Source organism: Arvicanthis niloticus, chromosome 21, assembly GCF_011762505.2.
Source record: "Arvicanthis niloticus isolate mArvNil1 chromosome 21, mArvNil1.pat.X, whole genome shotgun sequence".
NCBI classification, from domain to species: Eukaryota; Metazoa; Chordata; class Mammalia; order Rodentia; family Muridae; genus Arvicanthis; species Arvicanthis niloticus.
In genome coordinates, this window is record NC_047678.1 from 39,063,789 (window position 1) to 39,085,107 (window position 21,319).

Consider the following 21,319-nt stretch of genomic DNA (forward strand, 5'->3'; position numbering starts at 1 on the left):
GGCCATCTCCAGAAAACTCACTTGCTTGCCTTCGCCTTTCCTAGGTGGCTTCTGGCTGGCAGGCAGACAGGCAAGGCACTGGAGAGCACAAGGCAGAAAGAGATTGAGACAAGAACTGTTGTGAGCTTTTGAAACCTCAAAGCCCACTCCCTGTGACACATCTCCTTCAATAAGGCCACACTTCCTAATCCTTCCTAAACAGTTCATCTGGGACCCAAACATTCAGATGGCCTATTGGGGGTGGGGGTGGGTGGGAGGGATGATCTCATTCAAAACACCACAAGCAACAAAGGAACAGAAGAGTTAGAAAGCAATGTGAATCGATAATACCCAATAGAGATGCACAGAACATTCTACTCAACAGAAGATCACCCAGTGATCACCCATCTTCTCCACAATAGACTTCATGTGAAAACACAAATCTCAACAAAGCTTGAATCATACCAAATGTCTTTTCTGACCACAATGGAATGAAACTAAAAAAAATAAAATCAATAACAGAGAGAAAAATGGGGGGAGTAGTGAATTTGCTTATGGATCTTCCATTTGGCAGGGGCTTGGTAAGCCCCCTCATCTCTCTGTACAAGGCAGGTCCCCACCAGGGACTCTGAAGTCCCTGAGAGCCCTACTCCTGTGACAGCTCAGTCATGTGGGAACCTCTTTACAAAACTTGGAGTTTCCTTGGCTCAGAGTAGCTAAGTTCCAAGAACAAAAACTAGGAGAAAGCTCTGTTGCTTTTCATGCAGTTGGCTTGGACGTCATATAGTACAGCTTTTGTTGTGGCCACATACCCTGCTGTACAGCAGGGAAGCAATCCTTAGTGTGTGCTTCTCTGTGGGAAGAGCTCTCTTATAGCATTGTAAGGAACGTGAGGAGAGACATTTCTGAACAGATCCTTGAAAAATACCTTGATTTACACTGAGGCAGGTTCATATCTAACCCTGTTTCACCATCGATTAGGAAGTCTCATGGCACCCACTTGATTACACCGTAAAAATTAAGAGGTTTGTCCGAAGATGGGTGGTGGGATCCAAGAACTGGATTGACAGGGGTTTGAAGGACAGGGCCCCAAACTTGAAGTATGTTTGTTACAGAATAGATTGAGATCCCATTCCCTCCTCAGTTGTTAACTCTGTCAGTTGCCACCTCTGAAGCCACCTCTTCCCATCACCACCCCTGATGCCATCTCTCCCGCTCCCAGACTTCATCCCATGCTGTCTACAAAAGCCTCATTTTCAATCAAGGGTGCACCTGGCAATAGAAAGAGCTCATGAGACAAAGCTGGAGTCGCTCATGTGCGTCTTGGGGGAAAATAGACTGAGTCAGGTCCTGTCACTACAGACAAAGTCGTTACGTGGTTATTCAAAGGTTCCAACCAACAGGCAGATTCCAGGTGTATAATAAATATACACCTAACATTGGAAGAGCCCACATCTGTCTCACTTGCCTGTAAAGTTAAAGATTCATGATCAGGAATGGTTTTTTTGAGGTCTGGTTTTTGAAGACCTTGATATTAGAAGATTGAGAGGACGAATCAAAAGAAAAATAAAAGGTAAAAATTATCAATATAAAGTCAATTGAAAGGCTTTAGCAGGGCCATGCTTACAGTGGACCGACAAGCTTAAGTTCTGTCAACTTGTTAAGGATGTCTTTATTCTCATCCTTGTAAAAACTCATGGGGCCTTCCCTCCATCTCACTTAAACACCTACACGTCTCTCCTGTTTTCCCCTTGGTGGTGATGAGATATCACCGAAGTCTTTTATTGAAGCTACTTTGGAACTTGGCTTTTCCCTTGCTTCAGTGGGGTCCAAAAGAACAGAGGAAGCTGCTCTTTTCCCCAAGACTTCCATGATAATTGAGGAAAGGGAATGTTGGCTGGGACACTTTATTCTTTTGGAAATGTGGCGTGTGATTATGAATTTCCATGGGCAAAACTACCCTGTCTGGTAGAGTCTAGACTTTCTATTAGCCAACAGGCTTGCTGGAGTCCATACTGGCACCCTGAGAGGCCATGTGGACTGGTAGTGTGGATGGGAACAAGCTACCTAGAACTGTGCTTGGATACGAAGGGGGCAAACCTCACAGACTTGAGCATGATCTTTGAAGGAGTTTGAAGGTTGATGAATCAGAGCTAGTGAAGGGCAGTGGGCTCTCCTTTCCAAATCCTCCTGAAATGGTAAAGCAGTGAGAGTTGTGGAGCACCTCCATTGTCTAGTAGGGAGGACGTTCTCCATAGATCAGAACACCAGAGAGATGGAGACCACAATGAGGAACCAATGCTCGCATCCTCCTACTTAGAGGAGTTATAGCCTCAGCCAGTGTTGCTCCCCATCGCATGGCCAACCTTCACAGGCAGGACCACACTCCAGAACATCCCTGGATGCTGAAGTTTTGAGTCACTGAACTTGAGGCCCTGTGCTGAGTGGAGCTTTGGCTGCCGAGGGTCAGCTCTGGTGAGAGAAACAACATTCTCTGCTTAACCTCTGACTGTTAAAATCATCCCTGTCATCTTGTGTTCTCCGCCCTAAAGCCCAAACGCCTTTGACATTTCCCTCTGGGACTAATAATTCAACGTGGCCCCATTGCTTGTGCAGAAGATGGTTCAAGGAAAGACTTTGTTCCTCCCCAAGAGAGATCCTTGAAGAAATGAACAGACTGGCGTCTTGGGTCTTGGGATACTTTACACGGAGGGTTGGTCACTGATGTCTTGGACCAGCACATGCTGAGAGGCATTTGTCATGCATGGCCATGGGTGGCTTTTCTAGAGTGCCAGCAATGCAAACTGAGGTGTTGAGGTAGGGCACAGGGAAGTTTTCTTACCTACTGAGCCATTTCCCCTGCCCACCCCACAAATGCTTCCAGAAAGAGCTACAGGAAGCACTCAGTAACCTGAACATTATAACAAGGGATTCTCTGGAACCTTGAAGAAGTCCCCTCCACACACCAGGGAGTTGGATTCCACTCCTGGGGTTGGAGGAAATTGCCTGGAGGGCACTGGTTTGCAAGTAGGTAGCTGGCCATTGTTTCTGTTCATTTAAATTCTGTACTGAAGTCAGATCTTCTCTCCCACAGACAGTTTTTGAAAGGAATTGCCGATCTGAGGATTGTGCAGCCGACCTGCAGCTCCGGGGGAAACTGCTGCTTTCCAGGTACGTCACTGCACCTCCATGACACTGTCCCAAGAACCTGCTCTCTTTTGACTCCAGACCATAAACCTGGAAGTTCAGATTTCCCCAACAAAAAAAGGAATACACAGTCTTAAGGAGTTAGGGTATTTTGAGTTGGTTTTAGAATGCATGCTATAAGTGCTGATTTAACCACAGATATTACCAGAAGGATTAGCTGAGGTACCGTTTGCAATTCCGTCCCATCTCACAACTGACTGTTCCCTATGATTTTGGTGTTTATTTATGTGTTGGGAAAGGACTTGACATTTATTACTTTGGATTGCATTGTACGATGGGAAACTGCCAGCATTTGACCTTCGGGGATGGCTTCATGTGACTTAAGGTAGTATTATTTGAAGATCCCTTTCATCTTTTTTCCCCTGGCATTTAACAGTGGTGTCTGTTTTAGCAGCGAACAGTTTCTAAGGCAGGAAGGGGTGAAGGAAGGGGGCAGCCGGCCTGCCGATGCAAGCAAACAGTCTCTTTATTATTTCAGGCCTTCCTCCCATGGTCTGCAAATCCCCCCTGGCCAGGGATGAACCGGACCAAAGCCTTCTGTTTCCCCTTTGCCAACCCTTTATTTTAGACTTCTTTCAGAATGACGGCACTTATCCTGAATCAGCCACAGGGCACACAAAAGGGTTTCCTTTTGTAACACGCCTTCTGAAAGATTATAGTAGCTTTGGGGCCAAGAACCCCCTCTGCAAGATCTGTAGCCACTTTTCAAACAAGTATCAGTGTCGATAGATACTGGGTAAAATGTTTCATTGTGTACTTGCCCTTACCCAAAACATTGAGATAAGTTTGAATCAGTGATGACTGATGGATGGACAGCTAAGACCGTTGTTCTTTTTTTTTTTTCTTTTGTTTTCTTCCTTCCTTCCCTTCTTTCTTTATTTTTTTTAAAGATAGTCTTATATAGCCCAGGTTGGTCTCTAACCCCTTCTGTTTCAGCCTCTAGACAGTTGGATTACAAATGTTGTGTCACTCTACCTGGATTGAGTTCGACAATGTTTTCATTTTTCTGTGTGTTTGTAGGTGTAAGTGCATGGGCATACACAGGTGTGCATGTGGAGCCAGAGGTCTCCACCAGATGTGACAGTGTCAGAGACTGTACAGCTGTTTTCCGAGATGGGCTCTCTCACTGGCCCCATGACCATGGACAAGTTTAACAGCGGTCCAGCAGGATCACCTGCCTCTCTCTCCACAGTGTCAGAATTACTAGTGTGCAGCACCATGCCTGGCTTTTTTATGGGTTCTGGGAGCAAACTAAAGATTTACCTGCATGATGATCACTCCATCTACTGAACCATAACCTCAGTCCTATACTCTTCCTTTGGGTGTTTAATAATATTTTATTCATCAAAGGAAAATCAAACTGAGATTCCATTCTTTAGTTGAAGTGTACCTGAGAAGGTGGCATAAACCTCAAGACCCCACCCCCAAGTGTACACACACCAATGCTTCTCCTGACGACGTCTTAGATGCTAATTGGCTCTGGTTCTGCCCTGGAAGAAGTGTGGCTTAAAGTAGCACATGCTTTTCTAAGCTTGGGAAATTGCTTTAGACATATAGAGTGGGTAATGGGGTTGTTTAACAGTAAGAAGAGCCTCCTGGGATGGTTAGAGACATCAATTTTAAAGAAGGTTCATAAATTATCAGCTCATTCATTTTAATTTTAGGTGTGTCTTCCAAAAAAACGTGTTTTAGGGAAAGTACGTGAGTTTCTTTTTATGTTGAGCTAAACTGTAAATGCTAGGGTTTATTTTGGATCATAGAAGACTCCGTGTGGTAGGAAAATATCCACTTGATCCATGGTTAAACACTGCTAGGAAAGTTCTGGCACCCTTGCTGGCCATTTGTTAATTGTGCTTTAGCAAGATGGAAAACTCGAGGATTGTGGTCAGCAAAGCACTTTTGGCTAAAGTTGCTTCCGTTGCTGGCCTTTTGAGAGCACCGTTGTCGAAGCATGGCAAGAAAAACCCAAGGGTGTGATAGTAGTCCCTGTGAAATCTTAAAAATTTGCTCACCTAAACAAGCGACATCAGTTGACATCCCAGTGTGGGTGCAAACAATCAGATAAGCCCCGCCCCAGCATGAAGAGTGACAGGCAATTAATGGTTGGAGAGAGAGAGAGAGAGAGAGAGAGAGAGAGAGAGAGAGAGAGAGAGAGAGAGAAATGGAGAGAGAAACAGAGAGAGAGAAACAGAGAGAGAGAAACACACAGAGAGAGAGACAGAGACAGAGACAGAGAGACAGACACAGAGACAAAGAGAATCAGCCTTCTCAAGGTATGAGTCCCTTGGTAGGTTAGCTAGTCCCAAATGGGACTAAATACCTACAAATAACACTAAGTATACTCAGCAGGTTCTGGGGTGTGTGTGTGTGTGTGTGTGTGTGTGTGTGTGTGTGTGTGTGAGAGAGAGAGAGAGAGAGAGAGAGAGAGAGAGAGAGAGACAGAGACAGAGACAGAGACAGAGACAGAGAGACAGACAAAGAGACAGACAGAGAGACAGAGACACAGAAACAAGACAGAGATGGGGAGGAAGGGAGAGACGAAGAGGGAAGATCTCAATGGCATTAGTAGCCACCGTGTCTTCTTACGGTGTGCATGTCATATGTACTTGGTTACCTTCAGCTTTATCTTAAGTCATTCACCTGTGCATCTGAGTCTGCTGAGGGATAGATCCCAGGCCTGGCTGTCCCAGCTTCCCTCTGCTCTCCCATTGTCCCTCTGGAACAAGTAGGCTTGGTGGCCATTCTCCTCTCAAAGAATGTCAAACTTGTTTGAAGCCAGCACAAACAAGCAACGGCTCCTCAGGCCTGGGCTCAGAACCGGGACATTGTGACTTCGGGCTTGTTCGGTTTTCTACTGCCCGTCACATGGCCAAACTCAAACTCAATGGATGGAAAATATTTTCTGCCTCTTCAGTGAATGCATTTCAAATTTTACAGGAAAGGGCATGAAGACAGCCAGGGGGAAGGATAGTCACCCAGGATGTGATCTGCCGTGCTTCCTACGGAGCAGAGTAGCCTCATCTCTCATCCTGAAACCGTAACACTTTCAGGGTAAATTTACCCTTTCTTGGAACTTCATCAACTTCAGGACAGGAGACATAAGCCCTGACACTGGAATGAGAGCTCTGAACCTCAGAGCCATGTTCTTAGGGCCCTGAGCCAATAGTTAGGAATTAGGTATTGTCCTACAGGACCCATGGTCTCCTTCCATGGCCAGATCTCCCATGAAAGAAACCTTTGTGACGCTCTTAAAGCCCTTGGTTTCCCACAGGAGGTGTCAGGGAAACACACCCGTTCATAACTGGGTGAGCGGAGACATAAAACCAAACCACAGACTTCCGAGCCAGGCAGATGAGGGAAGGCACAGCCAGAAAACTGTGATGGGAGCCAGGCTCTAGACTGGATTCACTACAGTTTAGAGCCTTGAGGCACAGGAAGTTTTACTTGTTATTGAATAACCTCTCTCTGTCCGTTACTGCCTGAGGTGCAATGTACATGCATTTCTTGTCTGAGCAGCTACTATGAACAGCTACAGAAGTGAATAGGAGGTGGACCCTACTCTGCTGGTCTGTAGTCCAGGCAGGATAGGGCCAAGGGACTGGCTGCTGGTGGTAGGTGTGAGATGAAAGGTGGAGAAGCTTTCACAGAGGAGTGGCTCCAGAAGCCTCACATCAAGGGGAGCGGAGGTAACTGAGGCACTCTGGGTAAAGAGAGGATGTGAGCAGTTCTCCCATGAAGAACTGCAGCGTCTAGGGTTGTAGAGCTGGTTAGAAGTGAGATGAAGCAGAAGCAACAGAGGAATTGGATCATAACATACTCATGAGTTGGGGCTGCATCTTGAAGCCAGGGGAAGATAAGAAAATCCCAGAAGAGGAGCCTAATCCTAACAGGGATTCAGCAAGTTATACTCCAGGCCTGGGGTATAGGATATTGTGGTGGTAAGGGTCCTTTGGTCTCCTGCACTCAATAATAGCATGTTCTACCTAGAGCTTTGAGCCTGTTGCTCTTTCCATACTCTCAATTCCAGCTTGCCTGGCAAAGGTCTTGAGACATAGATATCAACTGTCTCAAGAGTATGGGGCGTAGGCCTATGGGGGTTACGGGGGTTATCGCCACTATGGTGCTCCCGAAGGTTTCACCAGGGACTTTTAGATAGAGCTTTGGTCTTTCACACATCATTAGAACCTAGCTGTCGTGTTCTATGCCCTCACTATAGGAAGTTGAAGCACAATAGTATAGGAAGCGTGCCTGGGATGGCTGGGCCGACTGTAGAGTTTGTCTTATGGAGGTACATGGATGGGCTAGAGACAGGGCTCTCTCTTTAAGAGTGTTTATTGCTCTTACAGAGGACCCAAGTTCAGCTCACAGCTCACAGCTCACAGCCGACTGTAACTCCAGCTCCACGGTATCGGGCATCCTCTACCTGCCTCTTTGGACAACTCTATTCATGCCTGTCCACCGTCCTATGCCAACACACATACACACACAATTATAAATAATGTTTTAAAAAGAAAGTAAAGGATGCTAAGCACTTTCTTTCCCTCAGTGACTAAGATATAGGCCACATTACACCAGACTTAAAGCGGATAAAAGCAGGCCTATTAGGAGGCAGCTCTTAGTGGGCTTACAGATCGCACAGGTAGAGGTCAGTGACGTCACTCATCAGGGCTAAAGCAGGGGGTTTTATAGAACTTAGGCGAGGAGTGATGACGTGCCAGCTAAGACTTGGGATGGTGTCTATATATGGTCAAAAACTGAGCCCCTGGGCAGGCACTCTTGGGTGGGCTGCCGGAAATGTGGAGACGGGAAATGATGATGTGTTAGCCTGGAGTTTTCTCTAAGCAGAGGGGTAGCAGGCAGTGGAATTTTCTCTGTGTGGTTGAGGCTAGAAGAAGAAGAGCAGATAGGGTTTCCCAGCCTGTGTAGGGGATAAGCAGGGGTTCCAGCCTAACAGAGGAAAGAATGTTGGAGTGAGTGGGTTACCCAAAATCGCCAGGGATAATGGCTTTGTCTGCCCAGGATCATGGATTTAGTTGGCTTTTTCCTCCTGTTTTGTCCTTTGAGACAGGGACTCACTAAGGAGCCCGGGCAGGGCTCAACCTGTCAATCTTCCACTTCGACCTCCCCAGTGGCTGGCATTACATGCATTTGCCACTGTGTCCCGATGAGATGTCACTTTTCTCTGCAGGGAACATGTGTTCCTGAAGGTCTGTTGTCACTTAGTGTTAGGCATCTAACTCTTGAATTAAAACTTTACGCTTTGATGGGCTTGAGCCTGGTTCTAAGACATGCCATCCACAAATACCCAGGAACAGGGATGAAATTGTTCCGGAGGTTTCCATTAAACAGAGCTGCCAGTTCCATTGACAGACCTACCCGACTGCCTGTCAGGATTCCCACAGCACCTAAGAAAGCCTCAGATGTGATCACAAGAAGAGAAACAGAAAGGAAAGTACTTTGTAGCAGTTAAGCTAAAAGCTTTTTCACTTGTTTTTGATCGGTCCCACCGTGGGTAGTGAATCACCTCAAGGCTTTCTTACTAGCCAACCCCAATTGAAAATTAGGGGCCTTGAAAAGACCATGGGCTGGCACATGCCTCTACTCCCAGCACTTGGGAGGCAGAGACAGACTGATCTCTGTGAGTTCAAGGCCAGCCTGGTCTGTCTACAGAGTGAGTTCCAGGAATCTTGGAAAACAAAAACAAAAAGCAAAACAAACACACAAAACAAAGACAAAACACCTTGGAATATTTGCAAAGTCCAAACCATTTTCAGTCACATAATTACTGTAAGCTTGGTAATGCTGCTTTCATGGGAATTCGGAGAGTGTGTTTCCCTAAACCACTGGCTGGCTGGAAGATAGCTCACTCAGTCCATGAAGGACCAGCTTGTAGAGAGGACCACCCACCTCAAGAGCATCCGTAGTTGGAAACAAAGTGTCCTCCTTCTCAAATGTGGTCAGAACAAAAGTGATTTTCTTCTTTATTGAGTACCTACTATGCACTAGGTGCCTTATTTATGAGCACCTACTATGCTCTAGGTGTCCTACAAAGTTCTCTGTGTGAGGCTGCAGAGAGAGCTGAGCCATTAAGTGCATTGACTGTTCTTCCAGAGGACCATGGTTCAGTTCCCAGTACCCACACAGAGAATCACAACCATCTGGAACTCCAGTTCCAGGGGATCCAATACCCAATTCTGGTTTCCATGGGCACCAGCCATGCACTGGGTGCAAACACATACACACAGGCATAACACCATACTCATAAAATTAAAAAATGATTAAAGGTCTCAGTTTACACAAAGGTTCTGTGGCATCTTACCTGCTGTATCACTTTGGATGGGTAATTAGCCTCTATGTGATTATGCCTTCTCAGCTTGAAAAAGGAGAAATGACTGCAGCCCTGAGAAGGTCAAGTAGTTACTGAGTTCATAGGGATTTCCCCCGATTCAAAGTGTCTGGTGAGCCAGGTGTTGCAGGTGGCACACAGCTTTAATTTCAGCACTCAGGAGGCAGAGGCAGGGGAATGCCTATGAGTTTGGGGCCAGCCTGGTCTACATACTGAGTTCCAGGATGGTCAGAGGCTATATAGGAAGAGATCCTGACTCAACAAAACAAAACAAAACCAAACAAAACCGTGCCTGTGATTTAGTGAGCAGTCAGTGAGTGAGTTAGAGCTGCCTTGGCCTCAGAACACTCGTGAGAAGTAAATATGGCTGCGCTGCCTCTGGAGGAGAGCTATGGCTCAGACCATTGCTCCTGAGCTCAGGCTTTAGGGAAATTTAATGTTGTAAACCAGGCATATGGAAATCACTCACCTGAGGTCAAAGCAAAACCTAAATGGCAGAAGCAAAGGAAACGCTTGGTGGTGGCTCCCTAGCCCTCTATTCTGTCACTTTGACTAATGTCCTTTGTCTTCATGGCCATTGTATCTTGGGGAGCCTGGCCTATCTCAAAGCTGAAATGACTTAGAAATTCCTCTTGCGTTTTTGTTTGTTGTTATTGTTGTGTGTTTGTTTGTTTTCCTGTGTGTCTCGGCTGGGATGGGAGGGAGTCTGCAACCCTAAGAACTAATCCTGTCTTTGTTAGATGCACACAAAGTGTTGAGGGCACCTTTGGTGCACACACAGAGCAGACATTCATCCCAATGAAGAACTTCATGGACAGCCCTCCCCACTGTTGAGATCATGGTAGACACATTCCAGCTTTTCCCTGGATGGTAGAGAATAAGGATCCTTGGAAGGGCACTGAAGGAGAACAGAGGCAGTAACCATAGCAGCCAGAAGGGTTGATAGCATGCACACACTGAACCACCCCTCTGCCCCCGAGACTCCCTCGATGCTTGCCTAATAAAATTTTACTTGGTGGTATTTTTCTTGGCTTTCAAAACAGCCAGCCATGGGAGGTTTCTGTGTGAGTCTTTCCAACAGGGATATGGTGACAAGGACCATTGTCCTAATAACCGGACCAAAGCGAGGGACTGACTTACCAAGAGAATGCTGCCACTAAGCCTCAACATCTTTCCATCTCAGTGGTGCCTTCACTAAGATTTTTGCAGTTGTTGCATCTCTTGCCACTAAACACTAGACTCACCATGGCGGGGCAGACTTGTCATTGTGAAAAGAACCAAATTTTGAAGCCGTGTTGTGACTTTGTTTTCTGCAAACATGTACTCTCTCCTCCTCCTCCCCAAGCTTTCCCTTGTCCTGCCTACTCTCTCCCTGCAGTATCTGTCCAAAGTTTGACGTGAGCCACCCAGAAGAATCAGAGGTGGAGGTTGATGTCCTGCTTGTTCTCATGAACAGCTGCACATAGGGAGACATGGTCCTTTTTGTTTGTTCCCAGTGGTCAGAGGCTCTACCACCCCTACCCTCTGAGCCGAAGGTGAAGCTTGGGTAAAACACAGAATGCCCATAAATCGTATTTCTACAGGACGGTGGGAACCACATAAGAAGACTTTCAGATTTCATAAACCTTGGTCTTTGACCCCCTTCCAGGTGGTCCCAATCTGAGCATGCCGAGCTGGATGGATGCTGTCGGCACCACACCTAACTAAGTCCTCCGTGTGCCAATGAGTAAAACGTACTGCTGTGTTGAACTTACAGCCTTCCTCAGGTTTACAGAATCTCTGTGGCCTCCCACCTAGGTAGTTACTCCTCCCCGCAATCCTTAACCAGTAGGTGATTGTGGGAGAGTACAGAAGCCCAGCCCCTTGGGTAAAGATTAACTGTATAGCACAGTTGATATTGCACATGTTATTGTGAACCAGACCACGACCTAGGACCATAGCCCTGCTCAGGCTGTTTCCCGGGTTCCCACAAAACCATCCGATCACTGAAACATAGGTTCTACATCCTCAGACATATTTTTCAGAAAGCTTTCTATGGTGATGAGGTTTGAACGAGGAGGCGAATGGCACTGTCTCAGTTAACACCTATTTTTCTTCAAGGGGGGAAAAAGGACAAATTTTAAAAAGTTTTTCAAATCTTTCTTCTGGTATGGAAGCATGCAAACCATCTGACCTTCTAAATCAAGAGGGAGAAAATTCTCAGTTGTGCCCCTCTTCCTCCCAGGGTTCAGGGAGAGTGGGGCTTGTGGTTAAAGCAAGGGCATTTGAATTGGGGTGAAGGGGGTCAGCGCTAATTGCTGATGCCTTATTATTGCATGCATTTTAGAAATTCCCTTCTCGACAAGTGGTGGCGACACATGTCTTTAATCCCAGCGCTTGGGAGGCAGAGGCAAGCAGATCTTTGTGGGTTGGTGGCCAGCCTGGTCTAGAGTGAGTTACAGGACAGCCAAAACTACACGAGAACCCCTGTTGGGCATGGGGAGAAAAGAACAAAGAGTCCCCCCCCCCCTTCTCATCTTTCTTCCCAGCATCCACGGTTGGGCATGCCCTCCCCACCTCTTCTCCCTCCATCATAGCCTCTCCTCCTCATCCTAAAAACAGTCTTCGTGTCACTTCCCAAGGAGCAGGAGCCTCCTCAATCTGAGCCCCATGCCCTGTTGTGATCCAAGCTGGAATTCCTAGAGTCTGCAAGCCGAGACAGGAAAACAGTGCCATCTTGATCTTCATTAACTTCAACGGGAAAGATAGTGTTTTATCCGAATGTGGCTGTGGCACCCTCAACAGTGACATGTGACCTTGTCACACACAGAAATGGTGCTCTGAGATAATACTGTAGGTATTTTGAAATGCCATTTGTCCCTACCTCAGAGTTGCGGTTGTCAAATCCTTTCCCATATCTTATCCCTTACTAGGTTATTTTGGGAAGCATAATGTTGCTAGATCACACAGTTGGTCAACGTGATTATCAGCATTTTTTTTTTCGTATTTGACTTCATTATCCCACTTTGTATGTCATGGATCATTTTAAGAAGGGTCCCTCTGTGTCACTACACTGCCAACAGGATGTAGCAGCACAAAACCAGGTTAGAAACGTGTCCTAGATGTGTCCCCTGCCCCTGGGGAAATATTTGATGTGAGAAAAGCATGTTCCAGTTAGCTGGGAGGCAGCCACAACACTGTAATATCTAGAACCCGGCCTTCTTTGAAAGGTTCAGTCATTTTTAGAGATGTATAGCCAAACTTAAAAGCCACAGTCCCTCCTTATGGCTCCCAGCAGCACCTATGGTGACATCTATAGTCATTCCCTATTTTCATTAAGAACACAGAGAATTCCACCAGAGCCTCTGCGGGCTCAAAGAGGAGAGAATGGCTGTGGTGGCACATGTGGGCAGCCACACTGTGGACATATAGTGAGGCCGCCTGTGTGGCTGGAGTTACCTAGTATGTACCTGTTTACACTGCAGAGCCTCAGGGACCCAGAGACCAGGGGGAAAGAAAGAGCTTGTGGCTCGAGCTCCCCTGTGGCTGCCTCGCTTCACAGCAGGAAGGACATAGAATTAGGGAAACTTGCCATTCCAGCATAGACAGTTTAGCCTGTTGTGATTGACGTCATCTATCGGTGACATCATTGTGCCCTAAGAGAGTTACTTGTCAAAGTGCCATGAACTCCTTAGTCATCAGTCGCGGCATGCTTACCCAAGCAGCGCAGGTGTGTCTGACAGTGTGGCGTGGCAATGAGCCTTTGGCTGAGCCAAGGCATGCATCTCTACACGGGCCCCCTCCTCCTTCATGGCAGGAGACCTCCAGACTGCCAGATCTTGGGAACCCCTTTGCCTCTGACCCCTCCCCCCACCAAAGCATTTCAGTCTGTAATCCAGTTGTTACAGGGAATGAACCTGATTGGTCCCAGATGTCCCAGAAACTCCCGAGGTAAGGCTGATGGGGCTCTGAATTTCTGTTATCAGGGAACCAGAATTTCTTTTAGCAGTTACACAGATGGGACAGGAAGCTCTTGAGCCACCTAGAGGGACCAGGGGAAAGGGTAGGGACAGGTGGGGTCCACTGGCTTGCTGTGTTTCCTCGATAGAAGAAACAAGGTTGTTAGTGCAAGTCCTGGTTCAACCATTACTGCGTTGTTGAGTGAGCTGGTACTGGGGCAGAGCCTCGGGGATGTGAGCACGGTGCCGTAATGTGGACAGGCTGCCTGCCCTTCTCTGTGCCCTGCTGGAAAACCATTGATTCATGTCTCCTCAGTAAATGCTTTTACTTTCACTATTCAAACAATACTGGCCCAGATGGATTTAAATGAGGAAGGGAAAAAGTATTTCTACCTTTGTATAAATGGATTTTCAGCTCAGATATTCAGCCTTAGGAGCCATCTCCCTGACTCGCTGCCAAGGATCAGTGAAATGCCTTACGGAGCCCTCCGTCTCCAGCTGGAGCTAATTACCATGAGGGTCTGTTCCACGAGACTGAAAAGGATTTACAGAGCATGGCCAGAAGCACAGCGCATCCCAGTCTATGCGGCATGGCCCACGGCTGGAGAAAGTTGGCATTTATGGATGTACGTGGTATATTCTATTGAATGATAGTGGTTTGGGTTTATGCATTGTTGAAGATATAAAAGTCATAAATATGGCCAGGTGGTGGTGGTGCACACCTTCATAAATATATATGATGGTGTCACCATATATATATAAAATAAATCATAAATCATATATACATATATGATTTATCAGAGCAACCATATGATTTATTAGAGCAACTTACAGGTTATGGTCTAGCTATTCCAACAATGGCTGTCTCCTAATGGAAAGTCCAAGAATCCAATACTTGTTCAATCCACATGTCCAGATGTCTCCACTGGTCTTCAGTACATGCCAGAATCTTAAACAAGTATGCTCTAATGCCAGTGAAGGAATGAACTTGCCAGTGAGAGAGAGGGGCAAGCAAAGAGTAAAGGCTTCCTTCCTCCTGGTCCTTTATAGGCATGGCCCAGATCTAAGGTGGAGCTTTCCATCTCAAAAGAATCTGAATTTAGGGTGTAACTTCCCACCTCAAATGATTCGATCAAGAAAAATCCCTCACAGGTGTACCCAGATATTTTGGCTTTAGCTCATTCCAGATATAGTCAAGTTGACAACCAAGAATAGCCCTCACAGAAACCATGTTTTTCTATGTGCTCAAATTAGATAGATTACTAACAATAGACCAGAATAACTATAATAATATGCCACAATAAAATGGTTATTATTACAGGATTAGTATTGATACCCTCTTTGAGGCCACTATGAAGCAGAACATGAAAGTTGACACGTGAAGACACAGACTCTGACAGTGATGTCCTGCCTCCAGCCATGTTGTGGCTTGAATATGAAGTGTCCCCACAGGCCTAACTATTTGCATGCTCAGTTCCCAGCTGGTGCCTCCACTTGGGGAGGTCATGGAGCCTTTAGGAGTGTAGCCTTGCACCAGAGGCAGGCTTGGGGATTATAGCCTTATTTTTACTTCTGGTTGTTACTCTCTCAGCTCCCAGTGTAATCTCATGCTGGGACGTAGGAGATAGATCCCTGGGGCTCAACAGCCAGGCAGACCAGCCAACTCAGTGAGTTCCAGACCAGTGGGAGACCCTGTCTCAAAAAAATAAGGCAGATGGCTCCTGAGGAATGACATCTGAGGTTGATCTCTGACTGCTGACTGTTATTCTACAAACACATGAACATGTGCCCACTTGAATATATAGACAAGAGACAGGAACTATGATACCTGGGAGGTACCCTTGTGGAAGTTAACCCATGGACCACAAAAGTTAAAGGTTATGTGTTATCCAGACCCTGGGGCTCCTTCCAGAGAGCCTGGACCCCTCTTTTTCGGAAGTAACAGGATCAACTGGTATCTTTCTAGTAACAGGCTTCACACTCAAGGCTACTTCCTGTTGAGAACACTGGCAGAGGACCCTGTAGCAGGCAGAATCCTTGCTATCTAGATTCCTTTTATCCCTGTCCTGAGTTTCTGGCCTCATCCCTGATACCAGAAACTGCATCTCTTCCACCCATCAACAGTGCTTAGAATGGGTACTACCTCCCATTGCTACAAGATCCCTCATCCGGTGACTGCCTGGAATCAGCACACAGATATTCTTTATTCCAGATGGGATAACTCTGAGGCTGTGTTTTTCAAGGTTCCACGATGATTAAGTTCCGGGCACCTAGAGAGGTCACTGGCTTGATGCCACGGCCCTCACCAGTTGCCTACTCCTTAGTATGGCCTTCCCTGTGTGAATTTTGGAGATCTCTCCTGAAATACCACTTGCTTCAAACCTGTCTCTTTTTAGGGTATCCCATGCTAAGATGTTCCTGTTCTCCCAGTGCTCATGGCTCACTTTCTTATCACATGTGTCAAGTGGTACTCACTTGCCTGATACGTAAGCCTTGGACATCAGATTTAAGTAAAATTTTAAAATTACACTGTGGGGGAAATTTCCATGGATGCTTTCTTCCATTGTCGTTTCTCAGGACTCACAAGGCTATTTAAGTTATTATTTAAATTTTTCATGCAACATATTTTGGTCACATTCCTTCTCCTCCACCAGGCCCCCCTCCCTACCCACTCCACTTGATAATTTTTGAAGAGATTTGCACTATCACTGTGGCTATTCCTTTTGGTCCTGGGAGTAAATGTGAAGCCTTACGTATGCTAGGTAAGCGATTCACCACTCAGCCACATCTCCAGGCTTCAATCTGGGGTGTGTGTGTGTGTGTGTGTGTGTGTGTGTGTGTAGTAACCAACCTGATTTACTTTGTTTTTCGTTTAATTGGAGAATTGGACAATTCTCTTGCAGCAATCATTTTGATAGGTATAATCGATTTGGATGCACCTAGTGGTTGCACAGTAGCATCTTTCACTTACGCCAGTTGACGCTGGTAGCAAGAGGAAAGGGTGTTCTGGGGCACATAGCTTATATCTCCAGGTGAGACCACAGTTGAGATCTTTAGGAACATTTCAAAATATCCAGTTGGGGGAAATCCATCACTGAATGTCCTTTAACCACTTCAGGTTTTTCCTGTTGAATCGTTAGAACAATTTATCTGGAAAGAAGGGGGAGTTCTCGTCCATGAGGATTCAGCATAAAGCGTTGATATATATGCATCAAGTCCACTCCAATAAGGAACTTTGAATGGTCTTTGTGCTGGATGGAAGGAATAAGGCCAAAGAATAAGTGTAGTGAAGAATCTGGGACCTCACACAACTCCCAGTCAGTTGCATTTGGAACAGTGAATGAAGTCATGCTAAAAAATTAGGGACCCCATCATACATTCCAAACGTAGCTGCTTTAATATGTATCAGTAGGGCTGCAGAGAACACTGACTGATCTTCTGGAGGTCCCAGTTCAATTCCCAGCAACCAAATGGTCACAACTGTCTGTAACTCTAGTTCCAGGGGATCTGACATCCTCTCCGGGCCTTCAAGGACACTAGGCATGAACATGGTACACACAGAGGCAGGCCGGCAAAATACTCATACAGAACAAATGATATAAAGATATATTAAAGAGGAATTTTTAATAAAAGATACGCAATACAGGTCCATCAAGCTCTGAAAGCGCTAGGAGACGAGGCTTATGGAAACAGTCCGGTTCAAATCTTTTGGTAACTATTAATGACGCCTTTCATTTGAGAGTACAGCAAAGGGCCTTCGTGCAAAGGAACGAACATGACCCACTTAAAAAGGCTGCACAAGCAAATTAGAATTAATGGGAAAATTTATCAGAGGATAAAATTCCTTGAAAATTAGAAAGATTGTTCTTCAATAAATAAACAAGCACCCATGGAATGTCTGGCACACAAACTGTGCACGATTGTTTTAAACTCTTGGCAGGCCTGTCTGAGCAGCGGGTCTTCACAGAGGCCTGTTCTATTTGGATGTCATTAAAAGAACCTTTCTCCCCAGAGTCCTTCCTGATGTGGTGGGTTTTATTATACAAGAGCCGCATCATGGATGGCTGAGGACATTTTACACTAGCTCTACCTCAGACCTGGCATGGCTGGGTGACCTCAGCTGAATGGGTCCTCTCCCAGCTTCTCCCTCTGGGAAATATGAAGGTTGAGCTGATGATGGTCTACTATCTGCTTGGGGGTGCTTGTCTGATGTTCAGTGGGGGGGGGGGGCTCAAGGAACTCCCTTAGGAGAGGCCAGCCTCTGACACCCCACTGAAGGGTTAACCAATCAGCACAACAGTCCTAGGCCAACCTTGCTAATTGTCAGGAAATTATATTCCCTTACAAATTTGGTGCTGGAACCAATTCTGCCCCTGGGAGTGCAAGGATGAACAGATCAAAACGAAGGCTCCCAGCCCTGCTGTTAGACCCTGTGGTGGAAACAGTGAGGACCAAAGGCTTCTGGCCCCATTGTTAGACCCCATGGTGGAGTCATGGTCCCCTGTCCCAAATTAGTATGCCAGAGCTACCAGTAGCCACACATATAAAAGAATGGTTCCCTCTCTCCCAGAGCTGGCAATTCACTTCAACAGCTCCTCGGTTAGGGACAGGTCCTGGAGAGAACCTCCCTGACCTATGCTGGAATTTGGGCTGGATTGATCTTGTCCACTCAACCACAGCTTGTGTGACATTTTAAGTGCCACACCATGTCAAGTCTGGAAGTTTGTGTTTCACAGCTCCAGCCCCTCCCCTTACACACATGGACAGTGTCACATAGGCTTAGTGGGTGTGTGTGTTTGAATGCACATGGTCCCTATAGACTCATATATTCGACTGTTTGGTCCTCAGTTGGTGGAAGTGTTTGGGAAGGATTGGGAAGTGTGGACTTTTTGGAGGGGGTATATCAGTGCTCACATGTGTGTGTCTGTCTGTGTGTATGTGTGTGTGTGTCTCTGTGTGTGTTGTGTGTCTGTGTGTCTGTCTGTGTGTGTGCATCTGTGTGTGTGTCTGTGTGTGTCTGTCCTTATGTGTGTCTGTATCTGTGTGTGTGTGTGTGTGTGTGTGTGTGTGTGTGTGTGTGTGTGTTGTGATTTTGGATTAGATGTAAGCTCTTGGCTACTGCTCTGCTGCCATGCTCCCTGCCATGATGGCCATGGACTCGAACCCTCTGGAACTGTGAGCTCCAATTAAACACTTTCGTTTATAAGTTGCCTTGGTCGTCATGGTGTTTTGTCACAGCAATAGGAAAGTAACTGAGACAGTGAGTTATTAGAGAGATGGGGATGGATTATGAAGTTGGGTATGGGAGTCAGAAGGAAAAATTGGGGGGGTATAAATGACCATGCTTAATTGTTATTGTGTATGAAAATTCTTTAAAATTAATTTTAAAAATTACTGAGGGGCCACCTTGGTGAAGTTCTGAAAAGAGTTGGTGAGAATTCATGAGGCTGGTGAGCTTACAATAGAGACGTGTGTCATTCACAGGGGAAGATCAGGAAGGACCTGTGGCACTGCAGTAGACGGGGACTGAAGGTCACTGGTGGGAGTGGGAAGGAGTGGGCTTTGGAGGCACGGGAGGTTCTCGCTTCTCCTCCAGCCTCCAGCTCTCCGCTGCACGATTTCCTCGGCTCTAAAAGTGGCTCTCCCATCCAGTCCTGCGAGCCCTCAGAAAGGCTTGTTTGACAGTACCCGGCCCCGTGCTAGCAAATTGTATGTTCGTTTCATTTCTAAGAATAACGTGGAGAGCAGCAACCCACTGTTTTGGTTATAGAGTTTTAGCTTTAGAGAAAGAATGAAAACAACTTTGAGGTTTCTTTTTCAAAGTCTTGAGTCCACAGTCTACCCTGGAAGGTGCCTGGCTTCCCTTACTCACAGAGCCATGCCAGAATCACTTGACTAAAACCCAGGAATGACCTTACTGCATAGTTAAGTGGCAGAGGCCCATGGTGAGGGGCCTGGCAGGAGTTCAGATGTCTCTGGCCTGATTCCTTGGCACTTACACATGAGAGAAAAGGACTAGTCTTGTGAACTAAGACACTCAGAAAGAGGCGGCAACTCTCTGGCCTGTGACTCTGTACCTACTTATGTGGTCTCTCTGCCTAATATTCCACAGATACTGGTCACTCTGAGGTGACTGGCCTTGTGTGCATGTATTCAGGTCCTTCTCCTGATCAAGCTAGGTTAATACTGTCCCATCCTCAAGGTCTGAGGATTCTCCTTTCATGTTACAAAAGCAAATGGGGACAGAAATAGCCCATCAGTTGTTTAGAACCAGAGTGGCCAACAATAATAAATCATCAGCACAAAGGCTTGGGGTCAAGGTCTTAATTCATTGGAGTCCATTCAAGAATTCGTAACTCTCTTCCCTAAGTTAATTTTTCACATCTTGTTTGGATCCTCAGAGTTCTCGCTTCCAAAGCAAGGCCATCCGATTTCTTGTTTCGCATGTTTTTCTTGTTGCCGTGCCAGACATGCTAGACAGCGGGGCTTCTTTCTGCAGATGGATAATGATGGTTCCTTTCCCCATGAAATCTCTATTTCAAAGAATCATAGCCGGTCAAGTGTTTGACTAGTCCTCTTCTCTTGCACGCTGCATTAGTTATGTTAATTGCTGCAGACAACAAAACATATGCCAGTTAACTTAAATCTAATTTATTGGAAAGATACAAGTGGGTTCTGTCGAGGTTTAAAAGAGGGTTGGAGTGGGGGGGGGGGAACAAGTTCAACAGGAAACAAGGGAGGAAAGGTGTAACTCAAGGAAGTAACTTCTGGGTCTTCAAACCTTCTGTGGCCAACTCAGATGATCACAGGACCATAATGCTGGTGGGAAACCCTCAAACCCCAGAGCTGGTGGGAGCACCAGTCACCAAAGTAAGGCCACTTAAACATCCGTAGATCATGGGACTGTGTTTAATCAGGTGCCCACAGCTTAAAGGCCATGAGGGATTATCTGCACCAGATCTGTTGATGTACCCTTCATGGCTGTCATGGAGTCTCCTGAGCCAAATAGCCAAATAGCCAAAAAAAAAAAAAAAACAACAAAACTGTCCATTGCACAAGGTCTCGTAGACTTCTCTGCATCTTCCATTAACCAGCTGGCCAGTTAGAGACTGGTCACTGGAGAGATTTCATTTTGCCCAGAGCTTACAGGACTTGGTACTCATCTCTGGTATCACCTTCATCCTCATCATTGTATTCACCCTGCCCTGGCTCTCCTGCCATGGCCACACCCCAAACACCCTCCCCTTCTCTCCCTGTCTTTGACTGGTTCACTTTCGATGCCAAGGACAAACTGCTACAGAGTCTGGACTCTTCACCCACGCTCAGCGGCTGAGCCTTGTGCACTGTTCATTCAGCAGCAGCTTTCCACGTGTTCACCAGGCCCCACCAGCAACTGTTCCCTGCCGCGTGTTTATCCACTGTGCCTTCTCTGATGGCACTTTCCCATTGTGTACAGATACACTGTGATAATTCCCATCTTTAAAAAAGAATCATCTCCATAGTCAGCTTCCCCAAGAGCACCTATCCTGTTTGCCCACTCTATTTTACTGAAAGAAACACCTCCAGATCTCCCCTGTGCTCACCTCCAGATTCCCCCTGTGCTCACTTCCAGATGCCCTTCTGTGCTCACCTCCAGATCTCCTCTGTGCTCACTTCCAGATACCCCTTTGCTCCCCTCCAGATGCCCCCTGTGCTCACCTCCAGATGCCCCCTGTGCTCACCTCCAGATGCCCCCTGTGCTCACCTCCAGATGCCCCCTGTGCTCACCTCTAGATTCCCCCTGTGCTCACCTCCAGATCTCCCCTGTGTTCACCTCCAGATCCCCCCCTGTGCTCGCCTCCAGATTCCC

At 46.5% G+C, this 21,319-nt stretch overlaps 1 protein-coding gene across 2 annotated transcripts in view; it reads left to right on the top strand.

Moving 5' to 3' along the window:
• The window catches only part of Itga9 (integrin subunit alpha 9), a 295,010-nt gene that overhangs the window by 176,192 nt on the left and 97,499 nt on the right, over positions 1–21,319 (top strand). For both annotated transcript variants that reach the window (XM_034484311.2, XM_076917769.1), the window contains one exon: positions 3,074–3,150. In XM_034484311.2, the coding sequence (XP_034340202.1) occupies positions 3,074–3,150 (77 nt within the window). The remainder of the gene's footprint in view (positions 1–3,073; positions 3,151–21,319) is intronic.